This window comes from Platalea leucorodia (assembly GCF_965183815.1).
Source record: "Platalea leucorodia genome assembly, chromosome: 9".
Taxonomy (NCBI): Eukaryota; Metazoa; Chordata; class Aves; order Pelecaniformes; family Threskiornithidae; genus Platalea; species Platalea leucorodia.
In genome coordinates, this window is record NC_138831.1 from 12,081,881 (window position 1) to 12,102,379 (window position 20,499).

Below are 20,499 nucleotides of genomic sequence, written 5' to 3' on the forward strand. Positions count from 1 at the left end.
AATTTTACAGTTTCAGCTCATAAAACAAATCAGGAGAATAAGAGTGTTTTGCTTGATAGCAGAGCAATGAAATGTTTCAAGCTTTTGTTTGGGACTAGCTTTGTGTTTCATTTACAAAGAATCTTTAAAATCTGCAAAGAAAGGAAAACCTTCTATTTTTCAGTGAAATGGAAAATTTTTGTCCTTTTTTGTCCCCTGAACATATTTATTTTTTACATTATTTCACTAAGATAACTTGGAAAATGTTAACCCCAATTCATCTTATACTCTTTCTTGGGTAAGCCAGAAACGTGCTTTGTTCTTTTGAGGAGAGAAACATAAATGCTTTCACTGTTGAAATAAAAAGTAATTTGCCTGTTTGTAGTGAGTATACTTTTCTATAGATGATTAGCAGACACATCTTACACTTCTACCAATAAAATGTTTTAACAGCAGCCAACATCCACTAACATTACCACATAGATTTGAGTCATCTTTGCCAGCATTGGTACTTTCTGGCAGATGGATGTTTTTTATTCTAAGTCTTCAGTATATTGCTTTAATTTCCCCCAAATCCTCATCTGCTTTTAGAACAACTTCCTTAAATATTGATCTTTTATTGGAAGACTGAGCGGCATATGGTTAGATTTCTTTACCAGACAGATTTCTGAGCTTTGATATCAGACGCAGTGGCAAGCCCTCAGAAGACATTATCTTCAGTTATAGAACATTATAGAACAAAAATCCTTCAAATTATCAAGTGTTAAAATGATCCTGCCCTAAACACAGACTTGTTGGCATTCTATTGGCAACAACAAAGCAAGTAACAAAATAAGAAAGATTACTTAAATCTACTTAATTCCACAGAATGGGTTTCATTAAGCAGAACAAATAAAATTAAACAGTTGGAGTGCCATTAATGCCATTACAGGTCTCATTATTCTTTTTAGGATAAACATCCATATTAGGGATGAATCTAATATGGGCAGACATTTGTATCGGAATATGAACTCTATCTGAGGGTTCAAGTCCCTTTCTGGATTTGTGATGAAAATGTTCAACACTGATTTACTTGTCACAAAACTGCAACTTGCTTGCTTTTATTGATAAGCAACATCCTTTATTTCAGCTCCGTGTTCTTTAAGGAGAAAAAAAAAAACTTGGGAAGCAGGTCAGATACCTCAACATTGCCCACTGTGGAAATTTCATTACAAAGACTAATGAACAAATCCACTCTATTTTGTACGTCATTTACATTGAAATGTCTTACAACTGCCCTGATTTAAAACCGGAGTAGGAATACTGAGCCAAACTGATGGACAAACCACAACTTGTCTGAAACTTTCAAGTAGTGAATAAAAGTCACTTTATAAAATCAAACGCATAGTGCCAAGTTTGGAATGACAGATGACACTGGCAGATGAAGTATCTTAGATCTTTTGCCCTATGTTATTCATAGGATTTCTCAGAAAGCTGTAATTACGACCAGTATATGGAAAATTCAGATTGCTCAAAATCCCTCATCCAACCTAACCTTGGACATTTCCAATGATGGGGCACTGATTCAGTGTAACTATTAATCTGGAAGTTGAGGAGGGGAGAAGTCTCTTTTCCTTCCTCTTTATAAAATATGTTGTGTCTTAAATTAAAATCTTCATTGACTAAAATCTACATCACAGCACTGTGAGGGATGCGCTCGACCCCTTGACCAGACTGGCAGTGGTTTGGTACAGGCTCTGGAAGAGGTAAAGCCCTGAGCTGTAGCCAGGCCGTGAACTCCTCTAGTTTCAGTCTGCAGTCTGAAAACCCACAAAGGAGCAGAGCGACTCATTTATCAAGGAACAAAGTAAGTTGTGGGTACAAGGAGTCTCATGCACACCTTTTCCATCACATATAATTTGACTACAAGCCAACCACTTTATCCTCTATAATATGACAGCCTAAGTGAGTCTTCTTTGAGCTCTCCCTGCTAGGCAGTGGCTGCATGGCAGTGATTTCCCCTTGAGCTAGGACACCTCTCAAGGTTGCTCCTCGAGGCAGAGAGACCTTTTACCAATGGCAGATCTTTGGTAAGCAACCGATACCACGCATAATGTTGTAGTATGGTAACTTTGATTTTGTCTTGGTAACTTTGATTGCATGCTGAATTGATTCTAATGAAACATTATATAACCTTTGCATGTACAATCCCTTAGACATAAACCATTGTCCAAGTCTGACACCAAGATTGGACCAAGTTGCACCTAAGCTCCATCAGGAGTTAAGAAAGCAAGGGCGTCTGCTCTGAACCTCGTGACTCAACAGGAGTGTCTTCCTTACTCTTTGCATGCCTGGTCTCTCCATGAATCATTCTAACTCAAGTGTAACTCCATTTTCCTTTGTATGATTCTTCCATGCAGTAATTAATACAGTGAACCTTGCCATCGAACTTTGTTAAGTCACACTTTTACAACATCATATTAAAACGACTTTTGCTAATAATTTTGTTGGTGACTCCTTAAGCATTGTAAATCACCCATTCGCAACAAGCACTCTGTGTGTTCTAGTAAACAGCAGCTTCCGATACAGAAGTAGTAAACAGAAAGAACATTTGCTCAAAGTTGCACAGTAGCTATGCTCTATGCTTTTTTACACAACTTTAAAAAAATCTTTGCTCAGATATTCCTACATGAGGAATAGCATTCCAAAGCACAGTCTGAAACACTCTTTAAATTGCCATTTACCTAAAGAAAATTATGTTTGCTGAGATCTGGCTTTAACAAAAATTGTCAATTACCACTTTGTTGCAAATCACTCTAGCTTTAAAACACCACCAATGTGCTTTGCCGATATTCATTTCACTCTATAGCCTTAAATGCACAAGAGACTCTGCCTGTTTCCAGCTATTAAATTTCCTATTATTTCATTTCCTATGCTGAATTATATTCTCTCATTTATTTACTCATTTTAAAATAAAATTGGATAATTTGAAAGCAAAGGATTGACAATATCCATCAGTAATCTTTTCCTAAAGCAAAACAAAATTTGTATTTCCTGTAAATGTGAGGCCAAAATGATCCCCCAAATAAATCTAATTGACTGGAAATCTAAGGTTTCACCAATGGACTAATAAGAATTGTTTAAAAAAAAAAAAGTCTTCCCATCATAGAAAAATAAGCACAAGCACTTTCTACACTACTCTTAGCAATCCTTTTGAGCCTGGATGTTTATTACAAGTGTTATGCAAAAACCTGGTGCAGAAGTTCTCATTCTCTGTGAGTAGTTAAGATGCCACGGATTTTTAAGCACAAATACTCAATGGTACTGCAAAAGCTATAAACCCAAAAGTACCCTAGAGTGGTTTATATTTCATGTGGAAAGAAGGGTGGGAAAGAAGGAGAAAGCAAGTTTCCTACCATAGTAAGTGAGACGTCCTCTTGCAATGTTTTTTCCTCTTGAGTTTTCAGTAATGCACTCATATAGTCCTGCATCCTCCTGCTGGAAATTAGGTATTTCAATCATGCCATTGGATTTCCTCAGCTTTATTTTACTTGGAAATGGCAGACCATCAGTTCTTCTCCAGTTAATCTGAGGCACAGGGCTAAAAAGAAAATAATGGGATTTTAAACAGCTTTAGTTAAAAGTACTTGATTGTCAAAATTAGAAACTTAAACTAATATACAATAGAACTCAGAAGCGACTAAAAGCTTGTGTTAAAAGTGGTATTCATACTGTATAAGACAGATGGTCAGACACTATGGCAACTGATTTGCATGTACCGTTCTGTTTCATACGCTCGCTATAATTTGTGGTACCAAATCTTTCATTAATATCTGTGTTAATGTCCAATGATTGTAAAATTTCTTGTAAATCAGCACTGGCCTCCCCTGGAGACAGGTGAGATCTACCAGTGACTTCCATGGAAGGAGAATCAAGGCAAGTCTTTTGAAATTCCCATCCTACAACAGCCATCCATTCTCCAATTTTAAAACTTTTAGTCACCTAGCTGGGGAACCAAAGCAATAGCATGTGATTAAGTTATCAATCTGGTGCTTAAAATTACGAACACCTGACAAAGCTGTCTGCAAATAAACCACAAAGTGGTAAGTAAATACATTTACAGAAACATAAATGCATTCTCAGATCATTTGTGAAAGAGAAAAGGTATCAATTGTGTGTGAAATATCATTCAGAAGAGCAATGCATTTTAATCTTTATTTCAGCTATAAAGGAAGAACAATATTATGAAAGCATCAAGTACATTTAACAGTAAAATTCAGGCAAAATTCTCACAGACTTCAACAACATTTCCTTTTACACAGAGAAAGCAGAGCTAGGTCAAGGGATATAAGCAAAACTGCACTAATCTTATTCAAGATAATTTGAAATGAAATGTAAATTCCTGTGTTGCCAACATATACGTTTTAATTGTAAACAAAATAAAAAATTACTCCAAGACTCTTTGCCCTCTTATTCCAAGGCAATAATTGTGATCATCAAAATAGGGTCTTTAGAAAACACTGCCAAAATGACCGCCAGAACTCCACATCTCTTGTACAGATGAACCCTAACGGGCTTCAACTTTCAGTATGGGTGAAGTAAAAAACTTACTTTCCTAGTGCAAAGCATTCTAGCTTCACAGTTGAGCCTTTAGCTGCAGGAAGTGTCTCTGGAAACTGAACTTCTATTTTGGGTTCATATTCTCCCATCACACCTATATGAGACAATTGAAAAAGGTAATTTTTAAAGCCTTTTTTCTCTCTTTAGCATTACATCACATTAAATTCAAAGTCAAGTTTATTTCTCTTGCGCTCCATTTATAAAGAGAAGCATTTATAAATCCCTTTATAGAGGGACCTGCCAGTGAAATCACTGTCAGACTTAGGAGAGGAAGAGGAGCACACAACACAAAATAGTTTATCTTCTTGTAAAGCAACCAATATCCTGAAAATGCGTAAAAGGTTACACTGCAAAAGGCAAAAATGTTCACTAACGACTAGATGTGTTACTTAGCCATGGTGCAGAAAGGAAGTCATACCATCCGTGCGCAGCACTAGAGGAGTTGGCGACCCAAGAACTTGGCTGTTGGTCACAGTGCTGGTTACAACGCAGGTGTAATTTCCTACATCCGATGGCTCGACTTTGGCTATGTAGAGGTGACCAGTCTCTTGAGACACAAATCGCCGACTGTCCTCTTGTACAAATGATGGATATTCATTAAAGATCCAAGCAAATGACAATTCTAGTTGGTAATCAAAAAGAAGTAAAGATGTTTGGTAGGTTTTTTCACATTTTTTTTCTTCAAAAATCAGTTTATTTTATTACTGTATTTTACAATATTGTATAATATACAATACTGTATTATGTAACAAACAGGACCAGAGCGCCAATGACTGAGAAAAATAAATTTTAAAAAGTACCAGAAACTAGCAAAACCGAAAAAAAGGCAAAACAAACCATTTTTTCACCAAAGCCATATCTCCTCCAGCAGAAGAAAAAGGTGAAAGGAATTCAAAGTGTTTCATGTAAGGATAATTTTTTTTAATCTACTTTTTTTTTTAAAAAGACTTAAATATGCATGGAAATAGAAGCAGACAGCAAAAATGAGACCAAACTTTGCTAAAATGGAAACATTATTCATTCAGTAGCTACCTAACAACTCAGCTAGTTACTTAGCAAATAGAAACAGCAAGAGTATGCAAGTGAAAGGAATGTCAAAAGAGGCATAAATTCCCAGTAGGGCTCACCACACAGCAAAACTATTTTTTCATACAAAAATCCATAAAAATTCCATTAGAAAAAAATCTCTGTATGATACGGCAAAGTAGCCCTTACTACCATTCATTATGGTCATTTGAAAGGAAAACCACAGTTCAGAAAATAAACTGAGATTTGGCAAAAAACTGCATTAGAATTTGTTTTTTTTTTCTGAACACCACTCTGAGCTCTGTGTGTCCAATTTTAATTGGCAAGAGCCCCTTTCTGTGCAAGGCCATGTGCTTGTCTCATTCATATCCTACAGAATCAAAGGAAATTAATTTTTGATGGTTTTCCAGGCAAGAAATACTTTTTCACCCAAGTGCCACTCAGCTGAAAGTTTATAAAAAGATTACAGCTTCTGCAAGTGCTAATTAGAAACGATTATAGCTTGACTGACCTGCCTTTATGTTAAAACATCTTGTAGCATTTGCACTGCCCCTACAAAATGGAGATCATCCCTTTTTGAACAGGTTTAATTTGAAAGTGCATAAATTTTGACACAGTCATGAAATGGAGAGTAGGCATTTTTATAATCCTCACAGTTGAGTATGAATATGGACCCAGGAAAATGCTAAGCCAACAGGACAAGTTAACACAAGCTAAGACTGTGCAGATGGAAAAACATTCAATAAATGAAATTAGTAAAATATTTGTGGACTGGCTAATGCAAAATAGGCATCAAATGAAATGGCTTACAATTGCAGTTAATTTTCTTCTATCAATATTTAAACTCCTGCCATTAACGTAATTTTGCAGGAGCAGTGTGTATGAACAATTAACAGTCTCGTGACTTTTATCAAGAGTTAAAACTATTGTCATATTTGGAAATATGTAGTGTTGAAAACAGCCATCTACTCTTCTGGACTTGCAGCATGTCTCCTCAGGTAAAACAATGTCTTTCCCTAAGTTTCTTCCTCCATAACATGAGAGGTGTAATTAATTTATGATAAGGGAAGCCGACAAGGATTTGCCAAGAAAAGATAGGGTGGTTAGTGCAGTGGGAAGTAAAACCCTACGATCTAGCTTGACTTCAGTAAGACTTTTGAGATGTGCCACAAGAGTCTCATACACAAGCCAAAGAATATTCATACAGTCAACAAAAAAATATTCTGTACAGCTATTCTTCCATCTTACAACACAAATATCAAGATTTAGGTGTCAATGGTTTGCTGTTGAATTGAGAGGGCTTGTTGAGTAAGCATGGCCCAGCAGGGAGGTGGCATCTGTGCACCATCCTGGTTGTGGGCTGACACTATTCAATATCTATCATCCACTGCAAATGGAAAAAATGAAATAAAAAATAATTTAAAAAATAAAAAAAAGAAAGAGTACACCTGAAGAGTCTGAAGAAGACTACAACCTCTCTGAAAGCAAAGATTGTATGGTCTTGCTAAATGGGAAAGACCAGAAAATAAAGTGTAATTCCATTTCTACAGAGCAGCTGGATGAAGAGAGTGATCACAAGGCTGAGGGAGAGGCTGTAGATCAAATTAGGTATCAATTCAGGAACTGTAAGGAAAAAAAAAAAATTACATTTTCAGCTCTACATCAAACTCAGACATCCACAAGACATAAAAGTGTGGGAAGCCAGGCTTTATTGGTTCTGGTATTTATTGAGCTACTTGTTTTCCTTAGCTTAAAATATTATTTTTTTCTAAAAAAAAAAAAAAAAAAATTATTCAAAACATTCAAAGGGGAAGGACAGATCTGGATACGCAGCAGGAAAATAAGCAGCTTGATTTCGTTCCTATTATATTGGGTTAAGTCAAGAGTAAACTCATTGAAATCAGCCATTATGATTATGAAAGCCAAGCAAAGTGTATTCCAGTTTAATTGAATCCTTCAACAGCCTATGAATAAGCACTCCTGGAACCCTAATTTTCCATTCAACGTCTATTTTGGTCGACTCTTAAAAAAGGAGCAGGGTGTTTCTTTACCAGTGCCCCACAGCCAATATCTCATTTTATATTTATTGTACTTTACAAAATTTTATTCTTATTTTCCAAAAAATTCATATTAAACAGCTTGTTCTGTGATTTATTATGTTTACACCATTTGCCTGTTGCTGATCCTAGGGCACCTCAAGGGACATAAACTCACTCCCTTTCTGTCAATTACAAGTTTTCAGTTGATTTTCTGTTATAAATGGAAGTAATATGTCTCTCCTGGGCTTCCTCGGAGATCTAAGCCTTTGCTTTCCAATGCATTTTTTCCTTATTTGGCGACCATACATGGATAAAGTATTGGAAATTACAGTTATTACTCAATTTTTATTTGTTTGCTACATGTTGTTTGCCTTCTTCTCTTTATTTTGCATTATTTGATTATTATTTATTGTGCAGTCTACAAACCACAACACACTCAGCATGCTCATACTGTTGTATACACTTTGTGCACCTAAGTGTTTAATTAAAAATTGCTTATAAAATTGCCTGTCATTTTTAAACTTAAATTTTTACAAAATTCAACAATTAAACCAGCATGGCCTTTGAGGTCTACCATGGCTATTTCCTACCATCTATGAGCCTTAAAAAAACCCCATATCTTCACTTCCTATGTAAGAAAAAAATTAATGTTGCTAAAGGAACATAAGGGGGTAAGCCCCACCCATTTAGTAGTTTTTAACTGGATTCAAAGTTAGGCCTTAAGCTCATGTACATGCTTTTGAAAAGATTTCTTTTAATTATATTATACATTTTCTCTAGGAGAGGCTGCAACATATCAGTGGGAGACTACTGAATGGACCCAGTGCAATTTTATCTCTCGTAAACACAATTTAAGAGACAACAGTAGTTGTGGAAATCCAAAACTATAAATGAATCCAGGAAGTTGGCAAAGGGGGGGGCGGACGATGGGAAGCTGAAATATCCTGGTATTTTCTGTCTTCAGCTGGCACTCTGCCTAACCCACAGGGTGGCGTATGGCTTTTAAAAAAACTGTTTGCAAGAAAGTAATCAGACAAAATTTAGCAATGACAGAAACTGCAATTAAAGACATGGAAATTCGTAACAACCAGCTATTTTGAGTTATCTACCTTAGAGTTAACAGTAAAAGTAATGGAAAAGTAACACTGATTTTGAGAGGATAATGACAGATTCCATAATTAAGGAAGAAACCAATTAGTTCATCATTTGGCCCAGTTTCAGCTCAAACTGTGAAGAAATGACAGAAAAAGTAGAAAAAGCATCACTCAGGAAGGAGTAAGCTCTCATGGCACAGACCTGAAGCGACTGCCCAGTTTTGTGGGGCAGTCACACACAGAAACGTCAATTTGTCAACACCGCTGAGGACAGCTCTGGACGGCTGTCTGCAGAGGAACCCCTGGGAAAGCCCAAACAAATTATTTAAAAGTAGGAAATTAATCTGCATGAGGTAGAGTGCATTCAACTCCCAGAAGATGCTCTTAACCTAGACATAAACTGTCCTTAGTTCACTGCAGCTTAATCCTTAGACGATTACACTGCTATGGGTTTAGGTCACTGTGCTTGTGAATGCAAATGCCCCCAGGGAGTATAATGCATTTTATCTTACATGCGCTACCTTCAAACTTCTCATTAACTACTTTACTTTTCTTACTCGGACAAACCTTAGGTACTTTACTCCACTTAGTTCACCACCTCAAGCGGTCTGTCCTTCCTTCAGCAAGCATAACCAGCTGCAAGACTACTCTTGGTGCCTGGTCTTTAGCCAAAAAGAAAAGAAAAAAAAAAAAAAAAAAAAAAAAAAAAAAAAAAAGAGGTAATACTTTATCTCTGCCATAAAATAAATCAAAAATTTCTCATTTTTTTGGCAAACATTAAAGGTTGTTTTACAAATAAAAATCTTATGCACTGTAGGCATAAGACAAGGTGTTTATGTACTCCAATAGGGGATCCCAATATATACATAAACTGGGTATTATAATGTCTTTAGGTGCCACTGTCAAAAATGATATCATTTTGACAATGAAAAAACTCTTTAGAATTTTATTGGAAATAGATTGTACATCATTTCAGGGTTTTAGGGTATATTCTTAAGCACATTAAATGCCCAGAAACTGAAAAACTGTCCTAAGTATGTTCAGCTGGTAAAAGCAAACGAAAACAAAACTCAGAATGTGTATTTCCGAGGGAGATCCTGAATTGTTTGCAGGCAAGTAGTGATACCACTAACAACGCAAAAGTCTTCAGCTGTTTACAAAAGCTGCAGTCACACTTCAGAGTACAGTCTATCTATAAACTGTAGGTTGGTAGTTTACTTTTTTTTAATGTTTTCTATACAAAAATAATGACACTTACAAAACAAACCTCTATAATAGGGCTTGAATTGTAGCCACCAGGAGTAAGGTGAGACAATGAGTATCTGGTTAAAACAGTTGTAATGTTTTACCAACTTGGGGAAAGAAGTTTGGAGATTTATAAATGCTTCTGAAATTCCCCCCGAGCTCTTTAGAATAACTCTTTTCTTTTGGCTGAAGACCCTTTTGTTTATACAAAATGTAAACTGCATGATGGGAATCTGAGTCCCGCTACAAAAAGTGAAGAACATATCCTGAGAAACTCGTTTTATTCCAGAGTACAATGGCAACACTCTGATTTGAAACTAATGTATACCATTAATCATTTTGGCATAAAAGGTGAATTATTTTGGTAGATGAAATATAAAAAATCCATTTTCAGCATGCTGTGCAAGTAATTAGGCATGCAACTTCTGTGTATGGAATAACCCAAACCAATGAGAGCAGTGCAAGAGACCTATGTAATATCTTGCAATTTCAATCTACACATTTAATGAGACTATTTAAATGTTTTAGCTGAAATTGCAAGGTACCTACTTCAGCCTAACACCTAATTTTCATTTTTAAATGGGATATGGTAAGAGTCCACTCGTTTTCTGAGTTTGAAATGAGCTAGTGTGATGTAACAAGAGATGCAATTCTTTAAACATAGTTGCAGCATAAATTGTATTTTTCTCTACTGCCCACCCCTCACCTACACCACAAGCATAGACTGGCCAAGGAGTAATTGCACACACTAGTCTGGTACTTTTGCACAGCTGCCACAGGTGACAAAGCTCCGGTGATGTAAAATAGCCCACTGAAGGTCTGTTTGCCTCTATACTAGACAATTTGTAGAGTTTTTCTAAGTCTTTCAAAGCAACATCAAAAGCAAAGCACACCATTGTAATTAAAATGTAAACATTTCTAAGCTCATCCTTGGGAAACACAGATGATCAAGACTGGCAGCATTCTTTCTTTATTAATACCACAGAGGAACTCACGTTAAGTACGTTTCCAAGCAGCACATCCACTGGAAAAGCAGCTTGGCAATACAGCCTTGCCTGCTGTCTGTCTTCCTCTCCCCCCCGTCACACGTGGGGTTTGACCATTAGCTAGTGTGAAGTTTCAAACGAAATGTGACCTTGTAATATAAGAGTGCTCCTTAACTGTCAGCTTAAATGTTCCTTGGTGCTCCAAAGGAAATCCAGACGCTAATGGGAAAGTCTAACAAAATCCTTTTCTACATTTGGGTTCTAGTGCTGAATAAAAACCCAATTTTGTTTCCCCTGTAGCTGTGCAGGATGATGGATTAGTTTCTCTTTATCACATTTCTGTACTAATTGTTTCAGACTGGCTGTGTCATTCAAACTGTACTGGCTCCGATCAAATTGTTCGTACTCTGGAAGTATGCAGAAAAGTAAGAAATTGCTTTAGGAAGCAATATTTAAATACATACCCATTAGCCATATCCATTTCAAATGACAAATTGTTCTTTTAATCACCTCCCTAGAACTTTACATTTAATTGCTCAGAGCATTTCTAACAACTCTGTTGTGCTTTTTCAATAGTTGAAAGTATTTTAAATTGCTTCCTGCCTATAATAATTTTGAGGATAAAAAGATGATAGTTTAGCTTATTGCTCAACCAAAACATATCTGATTTCTTCTGAATGTTAAATATTAGTGAGATAAACTAAAGGAAACTAATGGAAATACCCAAGCGTAAATTTTCAAAGGAATGTACTAATGTTTATAGGTGGAAGTATTTAATTAGTAACAGATTTAATTTGGTAGTCTTTCACTCATTTAAGAGAAGGTACTCGGTAAACCCCTGTGAAAAACAAAAATTACTTTCAATACTCTTGTTAACAGTGTAATGATCAGCTATGACTGTGTGCTGGGACTGCAGCCATCTCCCTCCTGCCTCTTCCTAATCAATTACCCTGTTTCTAAAGAAAAACACAAATATTTTAGTAGAGAAGATAAAGAGCTAGAGGAGAAAAACCCCACAGTAACAATTTAGGGGTAAAAATAATCTTGGTAGAGGGCCAAACCCAGTTATTTTCTCCAATTTTTTCCTCTTTTTCCCAGGGCATACCTGAGATACCTGGGACTAGCTAAGTGAAAAGGCTCAACCTGAACTTTATTCTTGCAATTTGATTCTTCTTAATCTACCTCTCCCTCTTTCTGTCCATCCCTCCCTTCTTCCAACAAATACCCCACCACTGAAAGAAGTAGTCTCCCATTAAAACACTCTTACCCCATATTGCTGCCTCTTTCAGTTTATTCAGGTTCAGGAAAGAGGGCTAATGAGAGCAGGTATCAGCAATAAAGTGCACACCCCAAAGTCTTCCGAGGTCTTCTGGAGTGCTCACATATATTTTGCTCATGAAATTTATGCAGTATTAGTCCCAAAGTCTGCTCTACTCTTTGCTCTCCCACAAACAGGCCACATTGTACATGCTACTACTATATGTACTAAAATCTTAGTGAATCTTTAGTGGAAACCAAATGTACTGCAGCCAGCAGGAGCTGATCCAATCTTAGGCGAAACTCCTCCTTGGGCTTTAGGTGAAATTGTACCCCTCGCTGCACAGATTATAGCTTCTGACATGCTCCCTCCCCTCACTTAAGAAACAAATAAACTACCTTTAAAATACTGAGATTTAAAAATATTGTTCTGTTTTCTCATTTGTACGCTTGGGAATGCTACTTTAAACAAAATAAATATATATATGAAAGATTGAAGCCTAGAATCTTTCCTTAAAAACAAAATGATAAAAAGCTGCAATATTCCCATAATCGTTTTGCAATGGGTATTCAAAATGTAGTGCAAAATTTACGAGAGCTAATATTACTGACCATGGATGTTTCCAGGCTTTATGTTGTACTGACTATCTGGCTATGAAGCTATCCTTCACGATCTAGACACATCTCTCAAACTAAGACTTACAGAAGTGATAGAAGACCAAATATCTAAGAAATAAAATAATACTTCTAATACATTCACATGTTCAGTGTCATTGATGTGCATAAAGAAACATGAAGTTAACAAAGAGTTCTGTAAGAATCTGGAGCCTTGCTTGTCCAGTTTGCCCCTTCCCAAACTGGAATCATGCATCTTTCGCTACAAAGCTAGTTATACACCTCCACGCTAGCTTAAAAACACATAGTGTGAAGTAGCCGCAGACGTTGCACAAATACATAAATAGGGATATACTAATTTTAGTCCAGTTTATTTCAGCCTGGAACACAAGTTTATCAAAAGAAAAAGTGCTTTAGAAAGACTGCATTTGATAAAGTGCAGAACAGAGGGAGTGTCTCTGTAGCACTGGTTTGTTACTGGTGGTGAAAATAACGCTCTGACAGATAGAAATCATTGTAAAATCCAGCTGTGAACACGTATTATTGTCCCTCATATGAACGAATTTAAGTGTCTCTCAGGTACCATTTGATTTCAAACTGTCAGCTGAAATTTGTGCAGATGATGATGACACCAGCAGGACTATTGCTAAATCTATTTTTAAATAAAAAAAAAAAAAAAAAAAACCAAAACATTTCTCCTTGGCAGATTGAGAACAGCTCGAGAACACTATGGAACCATTTTTAAGGCCATTGCTTTTACAATATTCAACATATTATTCTCCTTAGAATGCATTTTTGTGCAAAAACCTCATAATGTGCCTACTGCAAGTATGATTTATTGTTCGTGCCCAGATGGATGTCATCCACAATCTGCAACAAAAGCAAAAAGTAGAGGTGCAAAACCAGGATGCTTTCCACCTCCTGAAAACACAATGATGGGCAGTAGAAAAGAAACTATTCTGAAGTTCTATCAGTTTGGTTTTGCTTTGTTTTAAGGGTATGAAACGTTTCCAAAGCCAAATAAGTAAAATTAATTCAATTTACAGTTCCCTGAAAAATAGCATGTTGATATTCAAGGGTTGTGGAAAAGAAATAATCAAAAAAGAAATAATCAAAGCGTCAAAATATTTCTGGCATTTGAGATACTTTCCATGCCATGTTATTCATGAAGCACAGTCTTGCTGGAACTTGCAGGTCTCCAAATGGCAATACAAGAGTCATGAGCAAAAATTTGCAAGTCTAAATACTAATTTGCAACAGACATGACATTATTCACTGAAATATTTGTCATACCAAGCAGTGAGCAGTAAAATTGGGATCTATTTTTCCATGATCTAATATAATTTCAAACCAGCATGTCACAACTTCAAAATAATAAGCTATAAACTAGCTTGATCCCTATCCTTCAAATACGGTCTCATTTTTTGATTAAGTCCACATTTATCAGGGCATGATAGTAAAAGGGAGGCCATATTCTTGCTGTTTTATATATGTAGAAATATCCTTGCCATATTACATGAAATAGGAACACATATCACACAAGGCTAATCATGAATATAAGACAAGTAGAATTTCCTTGCAATTTTCAAGCAACAGCTTGTCAGCTCCACAACACTCTTGCCATTTACTTAAGTTCTTGTGGGTTATGGTCATATTCCACACAGTAAAAAGATAACAGGGACTATATCCACCAACGTAAAACTAACGCCTAGTTTTTCCAGGCAAGCCTGAATTCCTTGAAAAGTCTGAATAATCATCAAGCGAATCTTCCCTTCTACCATCAAAAAAATCTTCTTTTTCTCTGAGTGTAAAGCAGCCCTGAAACTACCACAGACAACATAAAAGGACTATGTCTCATTGCTTTCTCTTCTCCTGGAGAACAGAATATACCTCAGAAATTAGTAACATTTGCTGAAATCCAAAATCAATGTCAGATTAGTAAAACTGACTGTACTAAACAAATACAAATCACAATAACTAGCAAACAGAAATAGTATCTTAAGACAAGCTACATGATAATCAAGATACGCATACAGTAGTAACAGTAGGTAAAACCCTAAAGGAACTTGTGGATTTGCTTTACTCAGGGCTCTGTCACTCCTTAGATACTGATTTTGGAACAAAATCAATAGTAGAGAAAAATCATTTTTAGATCTCCATATGTCTAGCCTTTTCCATTCTTGGCAGAAAGGAAAAAATTAGTATTGCATGAATGTTTTTTAACTGGCTGCACGTTAAGTGTGTCCAATATTAAGTTTTGTCTGTTGAGGTGTTTGTTATATTGACAGGCCTTTAAAACCATCAAAGACAGAAGAGTAACACAGTAGAAAGTCAAAATAGCTGCAGAGAGTTCAGCAGAACTTAATGGATATAACAATTGAAAAAGATAGCAGGAGATCCACATAAATCAATTTCAGACATTATTTTATCTTTCCAGTATATGCAGGAGACAATTTACTGATTTGTGGAAAAAAACCAGGATATTTTAACAGGTTCCTTGTAACAGAATTAAAATTATATACAGAAGTATGGTCATGCAGAGCAATGACAGATGACCATCTTAATTATCCAAAAATCACTGCTCAATTATAATACAACTTACATTATCTAACATAAAAAACAGTTGAATTAGTAAAATATTTGGGGGAAAGTCTTCACACAAAAAGTCAGTCATTCACTGAACCTCATATTCGGTAAATGTCAAAGACTACTGCTAGAAAAGGGAATGCCAAAAAGGGAAAATGGACTAACTCTTAAAACAAAACAAAACAAAAAAATTGGAGTGGTTTGTGATACAGCTCATGTTGAATGACAGAAATATAAAACTGATCTGTGCACACTCAACTGGAAATATTGAGCACCACCTTCCTTCCCCCGTACACCAACAGCCATCACAAAAACAAATCTAAAATACAAGCTCAGCATATGAGCCGATGTCTATGAAGTTAAATGGAGTTTCATTGTTGGTTTAAATGGTAAATGTCCATACCCTGATGGAACTGGAACTGCAAACTTTGAAAGGACAAAAGTACCGTCAACTGCATGAATAATTTGCTCCCCATTGAAAGGGGATATTCATATTACGTATGTAAATATCTGTGGCTAAGATGAGCAAAGAAAGAAATATGCTAAATTGTAGAAGGGAAGCAATTTCCTTTTTCCATACTATGAACTGGCATTTCTTTTGGGATGAACATTTGTTTCTATTGTAACTGGAATGCTGTATATAGAAGAATAATCACAATTTAATCAAGTCTCTTCTTGAAGGCTCCTTACAGAGAATGTAAGAAACAAGTGCAAATCCCCATCATGCTAGCAAGAACTTAGAAACTGCATGACATGGCAGAACACAAAAGAACAATATTTCAGGGACTAAAGGGGAAGAGAAAACAAGGTATTTGAGAAGGTTTTTAGAATTAGTGTTGTCTGAAATTATTCGATAGCTCAGTGTAACAAATACAGAATCAAAGGAAAAAAAACCCAAATCACTGATCTGGAAAGGGCTGAACAGCCCTCAGAGCCCTTAGGCCAGGTCAGCTGTTCCTAAACCATCCCTGCTATTCCTAACAAACTACTTCTTAATGGATGGATATTTTATCTAAGACTTACTGACCTGCATCCTACTGTGCCAGATCTAGAGGCACTGTATGCTTGATGTCACTGTGCTATAGGTTTATTTTAGTGAAGAAGAAGGATTTTTCCACCTTGCTCTATGTCTCCTGAAAACATTAATGGTTAATCCTCCAACTCTCAGACAAATCCAAGGATTTTAAATAATTCTGGTACCAATTCTCAATGCCATTTGATAATTCAGGGAGCCCTCAGCTCTCTCTTTTTTGCATGAATAACACAATTAGTGTGGGGGGTGTCAATCATATCTGCTGACTGCAAAAGAAATTCTGACCTCTTCCACATGTTGACTTGAACCATGGTTCTTAGCAATATGAGCATGTTTTGAATAACCTCCTGTTTAAGACCTTGAACTTAAACATCGCAGACTCAGTGCAGAGCTGTGGTCAGTTTGGTGACCACCTCTGGCTGTATACCCATGCATAGGATGCAAGTATAAGAATATAAGATAATTCAGACTTTGGACTGCATACAGAAGCAAAATTTCATCATTCTAATTCTTATAGATAGCTGGGAGAATGACCTATTTTCTCAGCAGCTGAAGAGACGAAGCTGTTGTAAGGCTATAAAGATGATTTAAGAGTATGTATCAGTTTAGAGAGAGAAAAATTCTGCAAGCTCAGACAGTTGTAAAATTGCCACTTTATGGCTGTGTCTGCTTGGACTCTGCCAAATTTAAGAGGCCACAATACCTATATTATTGTATTCAATGTTTAGCTTATATTACCTTGCCTTCGCAATCAAATCTAACATTTAATATCACAGCCCTTCAATAATGATACTCCATGTCAATTAAAACCAAATAAAACCAGTTACTTTCAAATATTACTTGAGGCTCAACAGCAATTAGTCAAAGACTGAAGATGCAGAATGAATGATAAAACATACCTGCAACTTTTGGTCCACCAAGAATCTATACATCCAGTTTTCTTGCCTCCCTCAAGACAGCAGTGTTTTAAATTATCCCAGCATCATTACATTACACTATCAAATGTCTTGATTGCAAGAAAACAGGCAGATACTAGCATAATTAAAGACAACAATCTAATCTTTGCAATTGTCTAGTCATAGAGAAAACCAGATTCATCGAGGCTCGGTGATTGTGAAATTGGGCAGAATTTAACTCCACAAGATACTCAATTAATTACTGGAAATATCATAAAAATCAGACATGTTAAGTGCATAGAAATTACTAGGAGCTAGAAAGGCATTTCAAGATAAAAGTAAATCCTCATAAGTACTTCCCTCCCCCTCTTTTAGTTTTGTTTTTTCTCTCTCTGTATTTACTTCAGAAACCAGGTTTCATTCTTGCTCTCTCTGAAAGATCTCTCTTCTGCCTTTCCAGGGAGATATTCCACTTTACAGTCAATCAGCCCTGGCTGAAGCGCGAAGCCTGGAAGGTCCCTTACCTCCCGCCCGGGGGGGTGGTCCACAGAGCAGCACGACTCCCTGCCCCTCTCGAACTGACACCGCGCTCCTCATTTTCGTCCTGGAGTTTTCAAGATCTGTTTTTGAAAGAAAGGTGAGCTGGATATTAGGAAACAGAAAAGACTAAATATACAGGAGTTTCAAGTTCTCAAATCCTGATACCACCTTTCTTAGTATGCAACTATGTTCAGGGATTTCAGTGGATCAGTTGCAAAAGAAATGTCTGTTCAACACAAGGGAGGATGACAGAATCAGGACTGAAGTGAACTAATTTACAAGAATGTAATTAAACAGATCCTATGGCTAATTTTGTTGTTATACTAGGCTTATGCTACCCTAATTTTGATAACCAAAAAGGAGTCAGAAGCGTAACTTAAAAATAGGTCCTTAAGCCACGGTTTCTTCCGAAATGAAGGCTCTGATGAAAATAGCATCAAGATCCTACTGAGCTCCTCTAACCAACCGTAAAATAACGCTAATAACACAGCTATTCAGAAAAACAGATATATATCTTTTCAAACAGAAAAGAAACCACTCGACCATCTCCCTGCAGCAGAATCCCTTGTAAGATCGCTAAGCTCTGGTGAAGGCAAGGACTTTGCACCTTGGCGTATTGACCTAGCGCTCTGCTCTGCCTGGCTTCAGGTCTTCTGTGATCATTTTAAGCTGCGTAAGAGGGGAAACAAATGCTACCAAGTATACATAAATGCAAAATTGCAAAGCAGCAGTATTTTATTATAAACTTATATTAACTTTCCCTCTAACTGGTGACTCAAGATCCAAGAAAGTATGGCCTCATTATATCCTTGAATTAAGCTACATATAACATTAAATACAAACGAAGATTGTGGTTCTACACTAAGAAAGATTTTTCCATGAATAAACCATATATTTTTCCATAATAAAACCAAACAGAAGACAATTTTAAAAAAAAGTTTGTTTATAACCTTGTAAAGGATACTAACACACAGTCTTTAAAATAAGGCTGTCTTTATAACCAAGCATAATAGGAGTAGTGAGTTGACCAACAGTAGCTATTTCCCAAAATATAGAATTTTTTAATAGTGAAAAACAACAGCTGTTACAGTCAGAACACTGAGCAAGAGTGATTAGAATTTCAATGCTTCATTTAAAAAAAAATAGATTTATTGCCCCAATAAGATACTGTTCTATTATTCTTTGTTACTGCACATAAAACTCGTGGGGGGGTTTCTTAAAAGGGCTATTTTCAGCTTTCCAACTGAATTTCCATACAGATACATGTCAGGGTCTACATTTTCACTCACACAGTAAGTTTGGGTCTTTCAGCTGGTACTTCAAAGAAGAGGAGACATGCTATTCTACACTACAACGAATACAGCTATGCAATTTAGATTTTAAAATTTACAGGAAAAAAAAAATCTATTTTACACATAAAATTAATTTAGAGCAAATTTTGCCCTCTTACATCACAACGACCGTGAGTCATAAATCTTACGCAATACCTACCACTTCTGTAATTAAGATGAATTGGTTTATCACTGCTTTCTAAGCACGTACATTCATTTATTGCAAACGTAGTCCTTTAGAAAAGTCAGTTGTCTTTGAGCTGTCCGACACACCGCACGAGCAGGATGGGATTGGGCTGGGAGCACCTTGGGAAGGGACGTGACCCACAGGACATGCCAAGGCATTCAGAAAGGCACATCCTCCTTATCCCGCAGGTACCCAGGGGGGACCCACTGCAGCTCTGCAGTTTGATCTGTTGCAATTTTGTACTGCAGAAGTTATTAATCACTGATTGCAGACAAAGGCTGCTGTCACAGGGGAATAGTTTTTTGGGAAACAAGAGGCAATGCAGAATCCATCAGAAAATGACGAATATGAGTCATACTACAATAAAAGAATAATTTTGCACTAATTAGCAGGAAGCTCTGCATCCTACTTTCTAGAGTGGTTTAAGTACCAGACTAATCACACAGCTGCAGAAATATCATCACTTAATTCATTTATATATTTGTATATTCTCTTTACACATTGTCTGGCACAACTTTGAAAATAATTAAAAATCACCATGTGAAATAGTAATAGAGTTCTCTATTAGCATTATACAATGAAGTCCAAACCTCAGACCTTGGAAAATATTCACTGCTCATATATGAGATTCCGGTCTGATTTTCAGCCATCTCTGTAACATATTCAGAGTATTAAAGGTCAAAGCCAATCATGTTCAGTAGAATAGCAGGAGAGATTGTTTCTTTTTTCGGTTTGTTTGTTTGGGGTTTCTTTGTTTGGTTTGGTTTGTTTGTTTGTTTTTTTAATAAAGCCAGTATCCAAACAGCAGTAACACTAGGGAGTAGTGCTGTATCTTCTAACAAAACTTGCTATTACATGAAATCATTGGGAAGGAACATTAACTTCTCAGAAAACTGACAGGGTAAATAAAATACTGTAAGAGGTGGGCAAATAATGGAAAAGATTGTTTACTTTTACAGATCGATTTGTATCTCTGAAATCAGAGGCTCTTATTCCGCTGAAATGTCTTAATAGATAAAATATAACTGGAAACAAAGAATGAAGAACAGGATAGAAGATGGTTTTGAGAAGCTGTGAGTCAAAACA

At 36.3% G+C, this 20,499-nt stretch overlaps 1 protein-coding gene across 1 annotated transcript in view; it reads right to left on the reverse strand.

The window, feature by feature from the left end:
- The window catches only part of CNTN3 (contactin 3), a gene marked incomplete at both ends in the record, with an annotated part of 83,720 nt that overhangs the window by 36,132 nt on the left and 27,089 nt on the right, over positions 1–20,499 (reverse strand). Inside the window, 4 exons of the mRNA XM_082321650.1 lie at positions 3,375–3,559; positions 4,570–4,672; positions 4,997–5,200; positions 17,880–17,975. Coding sequence (XP_082177776.1) covers positions 3,375–3,559; positions 4,570–4,672; positions 4,997–5,200; positions 17,880–17,975 — 588 coding nt within the window. The remainder of the gene's footprint in view (positions 1–3,374; positions 3,560–4,569; positions 4,673–4,996; positions 5,201–17,879; positions 17,976–20,499) is intronic.